The sequence below is a fragment of the Eriocheir sinensis genome, chromosome 69 (assembly GCF_024679095.1).
Source record: "Eriocheir sinensis breed Jianghai 21 chromosome 69, ASM2467909v1, whole genome shotgun sequence".
In the NCBI taxonomy this organism is placed as follows: domain Eukaryota; kingdom Metazoa; phylum Arthropoda; class Malacostraca; order Decapoda; family Varunidae; genus Eriocheir; species Eriocheir sinensis.
This window is the reverse complement of record NC_066577.1, coordinates 4,493,752-4,513,140: the sequence shown is the minus strand read 5'-3', so window position 1 is coordinate 4,513,140 and position 19,389 is coordinate 4,493,752. Positions and strand designations below refer to the sequence as shown.

The 19,389-nt window shown below is 42.4% G+C and overlaps 1 protein-coding gene across 4 annotated transcripts; it reads right to left on the bottom strand.

Moving 5' to 3' along the window:
• Positions 1–408: 408 nt before the first annotated feature.
• LOC126988424 (gastrula zinc finger protein XlCGF46.1-like) lies at positions 409–14,608 on the bottom strand. 4 transcript variants are annotated; one of them, XM_050846497.1, is made up of 5 exons: positions 14,299–14,602; positions 11,899–12,054; positions 10,518–10,663; positions 6,053–7,832; positions 409–1,384 (listed from the first exon to the last, which is right to left on the bottom strand). In XM_050846497.1, exon 4 carries the CDS (start codon positions 7,786–7,788, stop codon positions 6,085–6,087), a length of 1,704 nt encoding a protein of 567 aa, XP_050702454.1. In that variant the 5' UTR covers positions 7,789–7,832; positions 10,518–10,663; positions 11,899–12,054; positions 14,299–14,602; the 3' UTR covers positions 409–1,384; positions 6,053–6,084. The 4 variants fall into 4 exon arrangements, with proteins under 4 accessions (XP_050702454.1, XP_050702456.1, XP_050702455.1 ...); XM_050846499.1 differs by lacking the exon at positions 409–1,384 and having other exon boundaries at positions 6,042–7,104; positions 7,177–7,832; positions 14,299–14,608; XM_050846498.1 differs by lacking the exon at positions 409–1,384 and having other exon boundaries at positions 6,042–7,176; positions 7,249–7,832; positions 14,299–14,607.
• Positions 14,609–19,389: the final 4,781 nt, after the last annotated feature.

The following is a 19,389-nucleotide window of genomic DNA, read 5'->3' as shown; positions in this document are numbered from 1 at the left end:
CCTCAGCACTCCTCCTCCTCCTCCTCTTCCTCCTAATAACTAATAAAAACTATGTAAAACCGAGTGAGAGTACCTTCATTTAATATGCACCAACGAGAGGCAACACTATATAAGGTGGGTTTAAATTTTGTTTAACTTCGCTAAACCATGTTTTGCATGTTTTTTTCATTATCTTACAATTGCTTAGGATTTTTTAAGCTCATAAAAAAAAAAAAAAAATCGGCCTGCACCATGGACGAGTCCGGGGTTGAAATGGCCGGCACCGCGCGGATTAAAGAAGACTCGCAGTGTAGTAGTTTAGTCTCTATTTAGTATTTAATTTTGAACAAAAACTGAAAAGTCAGATTGAATCACTGATTCTGATGACTGATACCGATTGACTGATTGAGTCAGATTCACTGTAAAAAAATCTGAGCATGCCGCGCTGCAAATGTCGTCTTTGGTAGTTTTCAAAGTACAGCAAAAAACTACCGCAGGATTCTTTAGTGCGGTATTTTCAGAAATTTTGCGGTAGTGCGGTACTTTTTTTGTGATGCGGTACTACCGCACTCGCCCACCTCTGCATTGTGGTATTCGTTGTCTGTTGGTTTCTAGTGACAGCCTTTTCCTTCACAGAGATTAGAACTTTCCCAGCTACTTCCTCTTTTCCCCGTTATGGTGGTTAAAATTCTTCCTTTACGGTGGGGGCTACTTTTTCCACTACTTTTTCTTTTGCTCTTAATTGGAGCGGCGAGAATTCCTTCATTGCAAAAGGAACGAGCTCTTCAGATGCGTCCTTGCCCATCACGAGCATCACCAGGACTGTCTGTTCAAGGATTTTTCTTTCTTCTAGGGGATGACAGATTTTCCTTCCCTTTCATGGCTTTCCATAGTCGCAGCATCAGCTTACTTGTTCGTTGCTATCATTCCCACACTCTTGTATTTTGCTTCATCTGCTTGGTGCTTAAGATGTTTTATGGTTTTGGCTTCTGTTTCTTTTATGATTTTTCTTGCTGTTACCCTTTTATATGTCGCAATAGAGAAATGTTCAGGTTGGGTTTCCTTCTCATAACAGTAGCCTCATTTTTCTTCACCTTCCTCTGTAACATTATTATCCACTGTTGTTAATTTCTGCCTGTAGCACCGGTAGGCTCTCTTGAGGGACCTTATGGATGGCCCCAGCCTGTTAGTGGCACGGGCTAATTTTATTTATAGTGGCTGCCGTGATGTGTAACTCTTGCTTGGCCCATGCAGCCCCTCACTGTGCCTCTTCACTGAAGGTGCTGAAGTTAAGATCCGTACAGCATGTGGGTAATTTTTCGCCACTCGGCAATGACTTGAAAAATCAGCGTGTTTCGGTGGGGACTCAAACCTACCGAGTCGTCCAGTTGTAATGAAGAGGAAACTGAAAAATATGTAAATTGTAAAAAAATATTATTGGCTTTGTACAGGCATTGAGCAGCTACATACGAAACTTTCATCAAAATACGCCTTCGCTTTCATAGGGCCGCTTTGACAGTCATTTTGTTTGTTTGGATCGTTACCAATAGCGGCGATCGCTGATATAGTATTTCCACGTAAAACTGGCCGATGGGGTAGTGGGGGCTGTGGGGTTAGCCTAGCCCCTCACCTTGCCACACACTCTTAACACCTCTCGCTTCCTCTGCAGCCGCCACTACCCCATTGGCCAGTTTCACGAGGAAAACTAAAGCGTCGATCGCCGCCATTGGTAACGATTAAAACAAACAAAGTGACTGTGAAAGCGGCCTATAGTATGTGCATGCAATTGACACCCCTGCAAATAGAGATTGTTATTGCATGAATAAATGTGTAAAATAATATTTCTTGTTGCGATATTTACGAAAATCACTATAAAGTGATACATGGCAACTTAGAGTCTCAAGCTGGTTTCCTGAACTACATCAGAGTCGGAGCTTTTGCTCTCGATCGTTTCCTGGAAATCCAGGAAGGTGACCGGAAAAGAAAGACTACAGCATAAAAGAAACAAAAAGTAAAGAAAATTAAGAAAGATCAGAAAGTCGATGAACCTGGAGGCTTTTAACCCAGTTGCAGCGACGGGCCAAATTTGTGGCTTTACCGTGTAGCAGCGATGGTCCAAATTTGTGCCATGATATAAACCCCCAAAAAATAGATGATACATAATCTGATCACAAATGCTTCGATATATATTATGAAGTGGTTTGTGTAAGGGGTGATTTTTTCTCATTTTTCTCGCTTAGAGGGACCATTAAGAAACCTGATCCCCGCTGCTACCACCAGTTAAGCACAAACCTGGTCCCCGTGAGTAGCACTGGGCAGCTCTAACACCCCACCCCGCCTTTGTGAGATAATACCTTGCCTCATGCTGTGGCAAGGGGGAACCAGGAGCCTGGAAACTGAATATTTTATGCCTGGACATGAAGTTATCATTATTGGAGGTGAAGAAATATCAATTTAGATATTATAATTCCTAAAACAAAAAAAAGTCGCATGATATCCTTTGATGGTGCTTCCCGACTTGAATTCAAAGGTAGTAAAAAAAACTTTAATGGCCTGTATCCCAAAACATAAGTTACATACATTCAAAGTGCATCAGCTTTATCATTTATTGACCAAATGCGCTGAAAGATAATACACCATGTCTGAACCTGTCTCATTATAAATACAGACTCTTTTCTTTGTATTTTACAAGGTATAAATTTGGCACATTTTGTCTATTGTCGTGAAATTAAGAAAAATTTGAAAATTCATAATTTACTATCCATACATTTTTTCCAAGCTTTTCTGTTAGTATGATGGTCTAGGCCATGTACATCTACCATACTAATTTCATGGGTATTGATTATTTTTTTTAAGAAACATTTATTAAAAAAAAAATCTGATGGTCTAGGCCATGTACATCTACCATACTAATTTCATGGGTATTGATTATTTTTTTTAAGAAACATTTATTAAAAAAAAAATCTCTCTAGTTCATGTTTATTTGGGGGCCTGTAATTATTGTGCATAGTGTCTTTAATTCCTGATATGTATTTCACAGCTGTAACTGAATATGTTAAAAAGAACAAAAATGTAAACTGGCCAATCCCATAATGTACCACCAGTGGTACATGTGACAATTATTGAAAGTTTGCAAAGTACCACCTGTGGTCCATATGGCGGTTAACGTGTGTCCCATGGTAATGGGTTCTTTATTACCACAGGTTCAAGGGCCAGTGAGACTGAGATGAGAACTGAGCCCACACACAACCTAGCATATTATTATTTTTTTTTATAACAAAGGAGACAGCTCAAGGGCACAAAAGAAAACTATAATAAAAAAAGCCCGCTACTCGCTGCTCTCAAAAAAGAATCAAAAGAAGTGGCTGAAAGAAAGGTCAATTTTGGGAGGAGAGGTGTCCTGATACCCTCCTCTTGAGAGAGTTCAAGTCTTAGGCAGGAAGAAATACAGATGAAGGAAGATTGTTCCAGAGTTTACCAGCGTGAGGGATGAAAGAGTGAAGATGCTGATTAACTCTTGCATAAGGGGTTTGGACAGTATAGGGATGAGCACGAGTAGAAAGTCTTGTGCAGCGTGGCTGCGGGAGGGGGGGAGGCATGCAGTTAGCAAGTTCAGAAGAGCAGTCAGCGTGGAAATATCGATAGAAGATAGAAAGAAGCAACATCGCGGCGGAATTTAAGAGGTAGAAGACTATCAGTATGAGGAGGAGAGCTGATGAGACGAAGAGCCTTAGACTCCACTCTGTCCAAAAGAGCTGTGTGAGTGGAGCCTCCCCACACGTGAGATGCATACTCCATACGAGGGTGGACAGGCCCCTGTATATGGATAGCACAACTGCGTGGGGGAGAAGAACTGGTGGAGACGATACAGAACGCCCAACCTCGAGGAAGCTGATTTAGCGAGAGGGGAGATATGAAGATTTTGAGTTAAGGATAGACCGAGGATGTTTAGTGTTGAAGACAGTGACAATTGAGTGTTGTCGAAGAATAGGGGATAAGTGTTTGGAAGATTGTGTCGAGTTGATAGGTGGAGAAATTGAGTTTTTGAGGCCTTGAAGGACACAAGGTTCCTTCTGCCCCAGTCGGAAATGATAGCAAGGTCTGAGGTTAAGCGTTCTGCAGCCTCCAGTTTGGAGTTGTGTACTTCTTGTTGAGAGGGTCTTCTATTGAAAGAAGTTGAATAATGCAGAGTGGAGTCGTCAGCGTATGAGTGGACAGGACAGTTTGTTATGGAAAGAAGATCATTGATGAATAACAGGAAGATTGTCGTGATAGGACAGAGCCCTGTGGAACGCCACTGTTGATAGGTTTAGGGGAAGAACAGTGACCGTCTACCACCGCAGAGATAGAATGGCTGGAAAGGAAACTGGAGATAAAGGAACAGAGAGAGGGATAGAATCCGAAAGAGGGCAGTTTAGAAAGCAAAGACTGGTGCCAGACTCTATCGAAGGCTTTCGATATGTCTAGCGCAACAGAGAAAGTTTCACCGAAACGGCTAAGAGAGGATGACCAAGAGTCTGTTAAGAGAGCAAGAAGATCGCCAGTAGAACGCCCCTTGCAGAATCCATACTGGCAATCAGATAGAAGGTTAGAAGTGGAAAGGTGCTTTTGAATCTTCCGGTTAAGGATTGATTCAAAAGCTTTAGATAGACAGGAAAGTAAAGCTATAGGGCAGTAGTTTGAGGGATTGGAACGGTCACCCTTCTTAGGCACAGGCTGTACAAAGGCATACTTCCAGCAGGAAGGAAAGATAGATGTTGATAGGCAGAGATGAAAGAGTTTGACCAGGCAGGGTGTCAGCACAGAAGCCCAGTTTTTAAGGACAATATGAGGCACTCCATCAGGTCCATAAGCCTTCCGAGAGTTGAGGCCAGAGAGGGCATAGAAAACATCATTTGGAAGAATCTTAATAACAGGCATAAAGGAGTCAGAGGCAGAATGAGTAGGAGGAATATGCCCAGAATCGTCCAGGGTGGAGTTCTTACAGAAAGTTTGAGCGAAGAGTTCAGCCTTAGAGACAGATGAGAGGGTAGTGCTGCCGTCAGGGTTAAGGAGAGGAGGGAAAGAGGAAGAAGTGAAATTGGAGGAGATATTTTTGGCTAGATGCCAGAAGTCACGGGAAGAATTAGAAGAAGCAAGGTGTTGACATTTTCTATTAATGAAAGAAGTTTTGGTAAGTTGGAGAATAGATTTGGCACGATTCCGGGCTGAAATGTAAAGATCAAAGTTAGCGGGAGTTCGAAGGCTCTGGAACCTTTTGTGAGCTGCTTCTCTATCTTTAATAGCACGAGAACAAGCATGATTAAACCAAGGCTTTTTAGCATGAGGAGTAGAGAAAGTACGTGGAATGTATGCCTCCATTCCAGAGACAATCACCTCTGTGATGCGCTGAGTGCACACAGAGGGGTCTCTCTCCTGGAAGCAGTAATCATTCCATGGGAAATTGGAAAAGTACATCCTCAGGTCGTCCCACCGAGCTGAAGCAAAATGCCAGAAGCATCGCCTCTTCGGTGGGTCCAGAGGATGTACAGGAGCGATAGGACAGGATACAGAAATAAGGTTATGATCGGAGGAGCCCAACGGAGAGAACAGTTTGACAGAGTAAGCAGAAGGATTAGAGGTAAGGAAGAGGTCTAGAATGTTGGGCCTGTCTCCAAGATGGTCGGGAATACGAGTAGGGTGCTGAACCAACTGCTCTAGGTCGTTGAGGAGAGCAAAGTTGTAGGCTTGTTCACCAGGCTGGTCAGTGAAAGAGGATGAAAGCCAAAGCTGGTGGTGAACATTGAAATCTCCCAAAATGGAGATTTCAGCAAATGGAGAGTGAGTCAAGATGTGCTCCACTTTAGAGTTCAAATAGTCAAAGAATTTTACATAGTTAGTAGAGTTAGGCGAGAGATGAACAGCACAGATGTATTTAGTAGTAGAATGACAATGAAGTCTTAGCCAGATGGTGGAAAATTCAGAAGAGTCAAGGTCGTGGGCACGAGAGCAAGTGATGTCGTTGCGCACGTAGACGCAACATCCAACTTTAGATTGAAATTTAGGATAGAGATAGATATGCCTCTTCCTTTACCTTTATTCTTAGATGACCTTTGAGGTGGCCCCTCAAGATAACAGTTTGCTATGGGTTTTCATGTGTTTCTTGAGTATATCCTTACGTCTGAAGTTCTCAAGGCAAATATCACACTCAAAATCCTTCGTGCCTAGGTGAATGAGGAAATGTCTATCTAGATGGCATTTCTGGCCAAACTCCTTGCCACATTCCAAGCACCCAAATTTCTTAGTATCAATGTGGGTGAGGTTATGTCTCTTCAGGGCACGTTTAAGCTTGAAGCTCTTTCCACACTCATGGCACTGGAATGACTTGCTGTCTTTGTGGTTGTGCATGTGTTGGTGCAGACTTGAATTGTGTGCAAACTGCTTGCCACACTCTTGGCACACAAAACTTTTAACTGCGTGTGTGTGGGAGTGTTGTGTTAAGCCCCAATTAGTTTGGAAATGACTCCCACACTCTTCACATTTAAAGTCCTTTGTCCGTGCGTGTGTGCGAATGTGTCTGTCAAAGCGACTTTTAAAGACAAAATGTTTTCCACACTCTTGGCATTCAAAGTTCTTAGCAGCATCGTGGTGGGCCATGTGCACGTCAAGATGAGTCTTACGTGAAAAACTTTTATCACACTTAAGACACCTGAAATTTTTAGGAGCATTGTGAGCAAGAATGTGCCTCTCAAGATCACCTTTTCTTGCAATTCTCTTCCCACACTCTGGACACTGATACATTTTCACACCAGTGTAGGTTGTGGTTTCTGATGCACTGATTTCATTTTTTGGTACAACCTTGATGAAATCTTCCAGCTGCAAATCATCACTAATGTCATGGCTAAAAATATGGGTCAACAGAGTACTCTTCCACTCAAATCTGCTCTCACATTCTCGACATGCAAGCATTTCTTTGTTTGGGTACCTGAAGCCATCTCCCTCAAGCTCACTGTCACTCAGAAGCTTATTGGTTTCTTCTGGGCATTCTGTCTCAATTTCAGTGTCGCTTTTGTGATCACTCTTTTTCTTAGGCTCGCTGCTCTGCTCAAAGATTTTGCTTGTAAGCCCATTATCTTCAAGTTCAACCTTTACATCAAGCTCACTGCCCTGTACATGACTTTCCTCACACTCTTGCCAGTTATCTTCTTCAAATTCAACCTTTACATCAAGCTCACTGCCCTGTACATGACTTTCCTCACACTCTTGCCAGTTATTTTCTTCAAGTTCAACCTTTACATCAAGCTCACTGCCCTGTATGTGTTTTTCCCCACACTCTTGCCAGTTATCTTCAAGTGCAAGCTTTACATTAAGCTTACTGCCACACTCTTGATAGTTAAAGTCATCCTCATCAGCACACTGGGTCATTGTATGCTCTAAGCAAGCGCTCTTCCATGCAAACCTCTCTCCACACTTTCGACATTCAAATCTTCTAGCATGACGAACACTGCTTTTCTGAGGTGGAATTTGGGTGTCCTCAGAGCATTCTGAATTTCCACTATGTGTGTGGGCAGCAGCATCACTCTCATGCCAATGATTGAATATTTGTCCCTGTATGTCAATGGAACTTTCAAGGCAATGGTTTGACCTTTCTGAGTTTGTGTGGGAAGTTCTGAAACTCCCGAGGGAATGGTCCATCTTTGAGGAGTGCATGTGACTAGCTGCGTGACTCTCCAGGGCGCTCTTCCGGCTGAATGCCATCCCACAGTCATCACAGCGATGCCTCTGACTCTTCCTTCTGTTAGTGCGGTCAGCCTGCCCTGCGTCTTCCATTGTGGCACCTCTTGCAGCACAGTTGTTGTGACACTGAGGCAAGCCTGCAAAAAGTATCCAAGTGCCAAATATAAGTACTGTTGCATCTTAGAATAATATACAAGTAAAAATATGTAATTGTGCTTACTGTAAATTGTACTTTAAGTAAAACGTATGTTTCCTAAACTCAATTAGTATCAGATAAGGTACTTAAAAAAAAAATAAAAAAATAAAAAAATAAAGATGAAAAAAGCCTGCTAATTACTGCTCGTATATAAAAGAGCAAAGAGGAGAGGTCAAAAGAGAGGTCAATTTTGGGAGGAGAGGTGTCTTGATACTCTCCTTAAAAGAGTTCAGGTCATACTTATAATCTATTGAGGTCATAGATCACTACACGATGTACTGTCGGTGAGTGTGTTAGATGAGGAAAAGAGTGTAACACTTGGGGTAGAGAGCATGCTGAAAAAGCCTGCATACATTGTGATCATAAAACTTTTCAGTAACTTGATCTATAATATATCATATCTTAAAAATAAATTTATTTAATCAAATATTTTTATGATGATTATATTATGGTACATACTGTTATACACAAACCATAGCCTGATCACGACCGTAGGTGCAATTTAGAGCTTCGGCGTACTCTTACCTTAAGCTGTAAGTATTACTCATGCTACAGTTGCTAGTTGTTACTCTACCAGTTTATAGGCCTACACTCTGCAATACAAGCATACGGCTAGATCTAGAGCGAGTTCAATAGCAGCTCCCCCACCACTTCCCCCCCCTGCACTGTGGTGCTACAGAAAGAGTTTTACAGGTGCTGGGGATCAAACCCTTGACTGGCTAGAGGGGAAGGCCACTCCTGAACCAGTCGGCCCAAGAGGTGTCCTGCTGGCGGAGTGAGCTTGGGAGGCTTTGGGTCAGTCACTGCACCGTTTCTCCCCTCAAAATTGATTAATTAATTTCTGTGTTTTCACACTGAAACTTTCTATTTTCAATGAACTCTTCAAGAATATGGACCATCCATCTGTCTGTTACCCAACACAGGGGAGACAACAAAGCATGACTACCAATGTAATGCCACTTAATTTCCGCTTTATCACACCTCAATATGATGTGAATCAGCTAACTGGCGGAGTGAGACTGGGCAGCTTCCCTCATCAGGCGGGTCAGTCACCACAGTATCACAGGCTACGTACCACCTTCGCGGCTGTAGTTTGACCCCCCCACCTCAAAATTCCACGCTATACAGTGCACTATAGTCACTGGTTGAACTCCCCCTAGCAGACACCAGTTGGCTAGCATGTGAGCCAAGCAAGGGCAGAGGGAGTGTAACCAGTTATTCCTAGTGTTTACAAGTCTCAGCTGCATTCAGTTCACCTGTTATAGCACCCACAACTCCCTGCAGGTGGGAGGAGGGTGCAAAACTGAACAGCTGATCAGTTGCATGCAACCAAAATGGCATCTCACAACAGCTCCCTCACAATGGCCATGCAGCAGGTCCTGTAGGCGTCTGTTTACTGGAAACGGTATTCGTAGTTGAATGAAATATTCAGCCAAGGTGAGCAGATGCAGCAGAGGTGACACTGGCCACTCATGTAACTACAACGTGTCCTATGTTTATAAGCACTTTCCCCACCCCAACCCAACCCCACGTGCAACAACTTAGCAGGGCATTTGGCTAGTGCTGCCATCGGCAAAATTTGGTAGCTCCATTGTGTAATGCTGTGGGCTAATCATCCTAATGGGTCAACTGAATGCAGAACTGGGGTGAGGTGAGTGCATGAGGACAGAGGAAAGGTAAAGGGGGGAGGGCAGAAGGTGCAAGAATGCTGCTCAATCTGTGGAGGGACATTTGAATAATATTAAGTTTTATTTTCTAATGTAAATTTCAACTTATGACTTGCCTGTTGGAACCAACCCCCAGCATAACTAGCGGGCTGTCTGCAATCTATACTGTCCACGTAGGGAACACGAGGCCAACCGCTGATATCATTATCATAATGAATCTTTTCTAATGTATGTATAATGGTCTAAGCTTCCAAAAAAAGATACCTTTTGCTTTTATCTGGTTGCTGTATCTTTTGGTAGCTGCCAAAAATAGTCGGAAAAAAATCCTAAAAGTAGCCATCTTGAGCTTCGTCTCTGGGCCAAGGACCCCCGCGAGAAATTGTTAACTAAGTGAACCTGATACAGTATGTGAATTGTGGCAGGTGAATGGAACCTGTATTCATCAGTCTTTTGGTCACCCCAAGGGGAGCTGAGGGGGTGAAGCCCCCCATCAGGTAGAGCTTGACCACATCTTTACTATTTTCATGCTCTACACTTTTTCCATTTGTTTCTCAGGGTGTTTGAAGGTTAATAGAAAATGTACATGACAACAGAAGAGAATTTGGTAAGGTAGCAAAAGAGGTTTTAGTGTTAATATTATCTATCTTGACCAAAACTGTGTGGTCATCAGCATGGTTATTATTCATTAGCAATAAAGAGCGTAAATGTTCACTAGAATCACTCTAAAATTTCACGGTCAAGACTGCCATTTCCTATCATAATTTTAAGAGATTTATAAGGAAATCATAGTAATTTCCCTTGCAAATTTGCTAATTTATTTTTACTCCCCCACTAGCCTGAGAAATGATGGTATATGAAAAACAGCAACCAGGTTACACACAACACATCAAAACCTATCAAAAACAAGATAGTTTTGTTCACAAAGAAGTGAAGATGAAGGAATTTAACTTGGTACTTACATTAATCACTGTCAGAAGAACTTGTGGACGAGTGGGAAGGGGACTGGGGGGTGGCGTGAGCAATGTTGCTGACCGCCGCACAGGCTACCTCGTGGCACCTTGCCTGTGGCCGGTAAAGGCGGGCAGCTGGAAGCAATCAGTCGCCTCTGAAATAGTGATTTATCTCTGTTAAGATAGTTACTCATAGCAGTTTAATTAAAAATAGAGTAGATGAGGATTTTGGTTGGAAAAATTAATCAAAATACCAAGAAAACAAAAAACTTTTCTGGAAAGAAGTTGAAAGAGAAGTGGGGGGAGAAAAGAACGACATTTGTAGCATGAAGAGGAAAGATGGGGTGCTTGTGAGAGGGAATGAGGAGATAAGGCAGGTGTGGAAGCAGCACTTTGAAACTGTAATGAATGAGAGTGTGGGAGGGAGAGGTAAGTGACTAGTTTAGGAATAAAGATCAATGAAGGGCGGCCAGATCCACAGGGGAGGGTGGAGAGAGGTGAGATAGAGGAGGAGGCAATGAAGAAGTTAAAAGTAGGAAAGGTCCCTGGAGCTGATGGCATTACAGCAGAAATGTTGAAGTATGGAGGTGTAGTTGTGGAATGGATATTATGGATACTGATATCTTTAAGATGTCGATAAATTCTGGGTATGTGCCAAACCAATGGAAAGTAGCTAATGTGACGCCAATTTTCATAAAGGGAGACAAGTCAGCCACCTCAAATTATCGCCCAATTAGCGTAACATCAGTTGTAGGCAAGATATTGGAATCAATTATAGCCAGGAGCATTCGGGACCATCTAGAGAAGGATAATTTAATTCATGACTCACGGCATGGGTTCACAAAAGGTAGGACTTGCCTCACTAATCTGTTGTCCTACTACACTAAAGTAATTGAGGTGGTTGACAGAGATGAAAACTATGACATACTGTATCTAGATTTCAGTAAAGCATTCAACAAAGTCCCTCATCACTGGCTATTACTAAAATTACAGGGTCACAGAGTAGATGGGAAGGTTTTGAACTGGATTAGGGCGTGGCTTAGTGGTAGGAAGCAGAGTGCAAATCAGTGGTAAAAAATCTGGGTGGATCAGTGTTACGAGTGGAGTCCTGCAGGGGTTGGTGCTGGGTCCATTGCTTTTTATTTATTTCTTATTTTTTTACATCGCGGCCTATTATGCCGGTAGGCTTCTTCCGGGTGGGGTCTGATGGTCAGCCCAGCCTGTTCTGGCTCAGGCGAGTGTTTATAGTGGCACCATCTTGTGTTGGCTCATGCTGCCCCCAGAACTCATCTTTGAGCCTCTCTTTGGAGAGGTTATCTAGAGCCCAGGTTGATGGTGAGAGAGAGAGAGAGAGAGAGAGAGAGAGGATAAACTTGACCAGTGTTTAGACCTTGGTTATGTATGGTGGGTTGCCACTTGTCACCATGCCCTACAGTTTATTCCAACTCGGGGTTGCAGGTCACAGACACTGGTGGCTGTACTGAACCAGGGAACGCTTGGACACTGGTGGCTGTACTGAAGTGGAGGGGTTAACCCACCTAGATTACTGAAAAAGAAAGGAAATAAATAAATAAAAACAAAAAATAAAGAGCTAAATACTACAATAGATAGATAAATAAATGTACACAGCTAAAATATGTGACATTCCCACCGAAATAGTAAGCAGTCATTGCTTTGTTCTCCTAGTGTTGTCATATGGCAACACATTAACTGAAATACTCAAATGCTCTTGGTATCTGAGCCAAGTGTTGCTGCCAAATTTTTGTGCAGTATGATATGTTGTCCTCTACTCTACAGATATGCTGAGCCTAGCAAATGTTGATTGGTTATGTGCAGTAGTACTTCATATTTTCACCATATGTTTTCATGCTTGCCATTTGGGATAAGAAGAAAAGGTATGTCTGTGATACCAATGCTATTGAATATATTCTTTTCTCGTGGTATTTTAAAGAATGATTATCTGGCATTGTTATGCACTAGACATAAAAATTATTATAGCTTTCAAGATGTGTCCCGGGGTAATGGGCTCCCTCCCACCACAGGCTCAAGGGCCAGTGCTATGGAGATGAGCACCAAGGCCACGTGCTGCAACAGCATATGCCCCCAACTTTACCTTTACTTTCAAGATGTAAATAAAGAAGAAAATGTGTTGCCATATGGACATGCTAGGGTAATCCATGTACAATTATTGGTTTTCAGGAGTCTCACGTTCAATGAAGTTTTGGATTTGCGGCCCGGCACCGTGACGAGCCAAGGCCCGGCTCATAACGGTTGTGTCGTTAGAGGAACAAGATAGCTTTGTGATGTATATATGGAACCCCCTGATGTTTGTGAGCTGACTGATGAAGATTCTGCAAGTAAAGGTGAGGAACAATCACAAAGGCTTTATGGGAATCATCTTTTGGTTGCAGTAGAAATTCGCCGTCATAGAGCAGCAGATGTCAACGATGAGGGCGAACCTGACAGTGATGAACCTCCCTGGTGGTCCTCCAAGTAAGAAGTCAACAAGAACACGTCAAGAACCTCTAAAATGGAAAGTAGAGAAGATAATGGACGCATTGCTTTTGTTTCCAGAGCCTGGCTACAGCAAGTACAGAGATATTTATCCTAGAGAACTCCCGAGTTATTTTTTGATGAGCTATTTGAAGTCAAAGTTCAGCAGTCCAAGTTTTACTGTGCTTATAAAAACTGGCCTGACATCAGTGTCACAGAGGAAGAAATCAAAGTATTTATTGGTATATTGATTGAGTCTGGATATAATCATTCTGGTTTTCTAGACATGATCTTCGCAACGAGGCTGTCTGTAATGCAATGCGCAGAGACAAACTTGACAGCATTATGGGGTTCAAGGTGTGGTGTTGGATTGTGTGTGAAGTGTTTCAGACCTTACCACACTGAGTAAGGAAATAAATTTCACTGCAATGATTGAGTATAATGGCAACCTTGGGAAAGGGAATATATTTTCATAAGCATTTTTTGTTCTTCTACTTGTCATATTTCATGTGCAGAAATTAGGGATCAATTCTTTTGTAAACATGTAAATGAATAAAAAAAATTACTCATTCTCCTTGTGTTGCCATTGACAACACTGAATAACCCAGGAACTATTGTGACTCAAACAAAATAAGTCTCAATCATTTTACATTACCATATCTGTTACACAAAATATAAACTTTTTTGAAGAAAAAATATAATCCCGGAGAATAAGGGTTAAAAATTATATACTAGTGACTCAACCTAACATATCTAAAACCAATAAAAAAAATAAGCAGTCTGCATCCCAAAATTAGTAGGCTACCCTTTTGTGAAGAATCCCCATTGTTACTGCACTGCATTCAGGGACCAAGAATGAATCCATATTGTAAGTAGTAACTTGGCAAGAGGTGGCCACCCTCTCTTCAGTATTACCCCCCGACAGTCTTCTTCTTCTTCTTCGTGGGTGTTTTATGGGGCTATTAGTCTTGGCGTGCTCGTGGCTGGCCAGCAGGAGTCCGGGGCAGGCAACGACACAACCGTTATGAGCCGAGCCTTGGCTCGTCACGGTGCCGGGCCGCAATGGAATAAAACACCCAGACATTCCTTCACCCCAGGGCCAGGGCAGGTTCTCAGGTCCCGAAGAGTGCAGACAAGCAAGGTAGGGAAGAATTGACAGCTGCTGAACGGTAATCGCCCTCATTAGTTATCAAGTTAAAAAACAAATATCCTGGGGAGAAGCAGCTGACCACCACGACTGTGGCCTCTAAACAACATAAAGTAATCAATCAGTCAAGCAAGCAGTCATACTAAACACCTTGCGAGAAGAGGCTCCCCTCGGCACGGCGGCTCAAGTTTGGATCTGCAGTGTTTTGGGTCTTGCTCTTGCTCTTGCTATACAGGTGACCCGTTGGAGAGTCAGGCCTTCGTATCGGCACACCCTGTAAAAATAAAACAACACAGGCAGTATCCATTACAAATCTTCCAATTCACTATTTCTTGCACACCACATCTTTTCCAGAAAACTCTTCATGGCTTCTATAATTCTGTCATTTGCTTCATCACTGTCCCAGCAGCAGCAGCATCCATTCCGTCTCTGTCGATCCTTGCGATCCTCCCATTCACATCCCAGCCCATCTCACTCAGTGCCACCCTCATCATCTTAGTCCTTTCTCTCCGGTACCTCCCACACACCAGTATCACATGCACGATAGTTTCATCCACACCCCTGTCACACATCTGACACACTTTGCTGCGGGACTCAGACCGCCTGTAATTTCTTGCATTCACATTCATACACTGCGCTCGAGCTTGGAAGAAAAGATCACCACCCAGGCTTCCATCATACCAGCTGACACACTGCGGGGCTTCTTTTTCCCTGCAGGGACGTGCAGAGAACTTTTTCAGGGCAGGTGCTCAAGTGAAAAAAAGGGCAAAAATATAGTAATGAAGGAGAATAAAACATATATCTGCTCAATACCCTTTCAAATTTGTTTAAACTGTCATAGGTACCAGCACGGCGAGGGAGACAGGGAGACTCTGGGAGAGAGTAATAGTCCAGCAGCAGGGTCCGTGAAATTTAGGAATCGTTCAACACCCCCTACAGATAAGGTTTGGCTTGATAGGATCGTTGGGTAGACCCTCTGGAACACCCCTAGGTAGTTTGTGGTTTTAAATTGTGGTATCACTTAAAAAATATAGACCGATTTACAAAAAAAAAGTGAGAAAAATAATTTTTGCGTAATCACTTCATTTTATTAACAGGAATCAGAGTTATTTTGGACGAAAAATACATGTGTTATATATCAAATGGTTCGCAATGAAATACTCTATCAGTACATGTATATGAAGTTTGGCTTCTACCTCACTTCTGATGAGGGTATTACGTGAAATGCAAGAAGAGTGGAAGAAAATGCTAGTTTTCCATTTTTGTATCATATTGTGACTACTTCTCCTTCCTTTCACATAAAACATAAATTGTTTCTTATGCCACCAAAAACTGCCCCTATTATTCTATTATATCTTGTGAAAGAATGAGCAACATACATCAATTATTATTACCGCAGGAAGAACGTTAGTATCAACAATCCATAGTCACTCCGCACCCTTAAATCTGGGTGTCTCTCTGTACCGAGTACTACTTCCAGATGTACAACATTTATTCAGTTGTATCAATACCTTTTTAACATTGATATAAACATAAAATTAGGCATGTATGTTTTGGGTTACCATATTTTGTTTACTTCATTTTGTTTACCATATATTATCATATTTTACATAGTGTGAATAGAGGATTAATTACAGACTGTAGGTGAGTTAATGTATACTTTTCTTTTGTTCTTATAGGTTAAATGAGCTGCAGCAATGGCAAATGTAGAGGGTCTAGAAGAACTGAATCTCAAACCATCTAAACGAAGGAAGCTGACAGATTTCAACAAGTGCATTGTCTGCCAGGTGGGCACACAAGAAATCTTAAGAAAGCCTAAGAAATCCTCCATACAAACACTAGTTGCTGCCCTCAAACTACGCCAAGATGATGTGTATGAGCGATTGAAGTCTGATCTGGACATCTTATCAAATATTAATGTAAAATGGCACTCAAATTGCTATGCAAAATGGACTAGTAAGGAGAATTTGCGATACAAACAGCAAATTTCACTCTCATCAACAACACTGTCTGGTTCAGCTGGGACAACCAGGGTATCCAGTGTACAATGCACCAACACTGATTGGTCCAACTGTTTGTTTTGCAAAAGACTAACACACACCAAGGTGAAGGAGATGTTCAGGGTCAGTACATTCCAAGCATGTGAGACAATAATGCAGGCCGCCATCGCAAAGGGTGATGATAATCTGCTGCGGGTCACACGTGGTGTCAACAATGACTTAATTGCAGCTGAAGCCAGGTATCATAAAACTTGTCATGCTTCATACATCAGCAAGGCCAACCTTATGTCAGCTGCATTCCATGAAGGTGGACAAGAAACTACTTATGATGCAGTGTTCAGAGAATTAGCTGATCAGATTACCATGGAACTGCAACATGGAAAAGCTTTTGAAACATCAGCATTGCTAATCAGATACAAAGCCATGCTGCAGGAACAGGAGTGATGGGTGAAAGGTACACTAGTCAGCGACTGAAACTGAGACTAAAGAAATTCTTTGGAGGTGACATTGTCTTCCACCAGCCTCATGATCGGACTAAATCAGAGCTCCTGTACTCTAGTTCCATATCAGTTAAAGACATCCTGAACTCTGTTTATCAATCCAATTCAACAATCAGTGAGTATCCTCTAACTGCAGCTGCTGTGGATAAAGGTGATCCAGTAAAGTTGCTGTACCAGACAGCCAAGCTTATCAAGTCTGAGATCAGTGACTGCCAAGGCATATCATTAAGGCCGCCTAACATCTCAGACTTATCACTGACCAAATCTAAGTCACTGATACCAGACAAACTCTATTGGCTACTAAGGTGGATCATCACAAATTCAGACAAGGAAGGCGAGGGGGATTTGTCATCACCTGAATGTAGCAGCTCATCAGATGAAAGACGTGTTGTGATGCTAGCACAGGACATTATGCACTGTGCAAGATATTCAGAAACTGATAAGGATCATAACATCAGGGATGATGACAGATCCCTTTTCCCTGGATGAGGACGAGCATTGTGTCTCACCACTTGTCAACATTGCAACTGGAGTTGTGATGCCGCCAGATACTGCCGCATGCCTACTGAATTCCTACGACGCCGGCACTACTCAGATGATGGACTTTGTTGAACAGAGACTAAATACCAATAACGTGAATTTTTTTAATGCTATACCAAACCTGAAGATCAAAACATTTGCCTCTCTAGCAAAGAAGAAAACAGTGAAAACAGCTGACAAAAAGGTACTAACTTTTGGTGCTGACCGTGACCTTTTTGGTCGACTTGTGATTGCAGCAAGAGCTCGAGATATTGACTTGAAAGATGTACTAAGTTATGAACTTGCAACAGTACCATACTCCCTTGCACATCCTGATGGCAGTCTAAGGAAGACAAACAAAGGCGTACTCCTTACGGAGTTGGAGAAAAGGATTCAAGTTCAACCAAATCCGCCACCAATAGCCAGTGGGAAGTGTTCAGCACACCTCTTTGATGCAATGGCAGTGATACAGGTAACAAAGTTTGGTGGGGTAGTGACCTTCGGTGAAATGGCTTCCAAATATTACAACCAGCTTATTGCACCGCTTGGTAAAAATGGATGTCGGCGTGTTGATGTTGTCTTTGACCGCTACCTTGATCTGTCAATCAAGGCTGGGGAGCGAAGGAAACGTGGTGCATCTGCAGGCTTACAGGTCAACATTCAAGGTCCAGACACACCAGTCCCAAAGCAGTGGTCCAAGTACATAAGCAACCAAAACAACAAAGTTAACCTAAATGCATTCCTGGCAGAAACCTGGTGCCAAATGGGTGTTGATAATCTGCCTGATGGACAAGAACTTGTCATCGGTGGTGGTTTCAAAAATTCAACAAGGTCAGTTCGAGTCATAAAAGGGCACTGTGAAGACCTAGCCAACCTCAAGTCAGACCACGAAGAGGCTGACACACGGCTGCTACTGCATGCCAAACATGCATCATATGATCACAGCAGAATAATCATTCAATCCCCGGACACAGATGTAGCTGTCCTGTCCACATTTCACTACAGCAACCTACACTGCCAGGAACTGTGGTTTCGAACAGGAGCTAAAGACAAAGTGAGGTATCTGCCTATCCACAGTCTTGCCCAAGATCTAGGACCACAACTGTGCAGAGCCTTACCAGGATTCCATGCACTAACGGGCTGCGATTCTAACAGTGGCCTCTCAGGGCTGGGAAAGAAGAGGGGTCTGAACATTCTCCTCAAAAGTAAAGAATATCAGTGCAGTCTTGGACAGCTTGGAGAAGAACTGCAACTCTCTACTAGCACATCGGAAGCATGTGAGGTTTTGTTTGTTCTGTCTACACCACAGCAGAAAAGGCAGGGAGAAAAATAAATGATGTCAGATACTGGTTGTTCTGCCAAAAGGGACAGAAAAATGAAAGCTTACCCCCAACTAGTGATAGTTTGCTGCAGCACATGAACAGAGCCAATTATCAGTCCCGTGTGTGGAAGAAAGCTTTGGAATCAACACAAAACTTACCACCACCTTCTGGACATGGTTGGATAGTTGAGGATAATACACTCCAACCCGTGCTAATGACGAAAGATCCACCACCAGAGGCCTCATCGAGCTAACAGTCTGCCACTGCCGGAAGTCTGCATGCCGACGAGCAAACTGTGCATGCCGGGCAAACAATATGCCATGCATAGAGTCATGTTCATGCATGACCCAAGAAGTGTGTGAAAATCAAAGAACTGTCGCTGATGAGACCACAGATGAAGAAGATATTGAATAACTCTGTTAATACCAGTGTTAATAACTGTGTTGAAAAATTTTGTGTGCGGAGTGACTATGGATTGTTGATACTAACGTTCTTCCTGCGGTAGTAATAATTGATGTATGTTGCTCATTCTTTCACAAGATATAATAGAATAATAGGGGCAGTTTTTGGTGGCATAAGAAACAATTTATGTTTTATATGAAAGGAAGGAGAAGTAGTCACAATATGATACAAAAATGGAAAACTAGCATTTTTTTCCACTCTTCTTGCATTTCACGTAATACCCTCATCAGAAGTGAGGTAGAAGCCAAACTTCATATACATGTACTGATAGAGTATTTCATTGCGAACCATTTGATATATAACACATGTATTTTTCGTCCAAAATAACTCTGATTCCTGTTAATAAAATGAAGTGATTACGCAAAAATTATTTTTCTCACTTTTTTTTGTAAATCGGTCTATATTTTTTAAGTGATATCACAATTTAAAACCACAAAC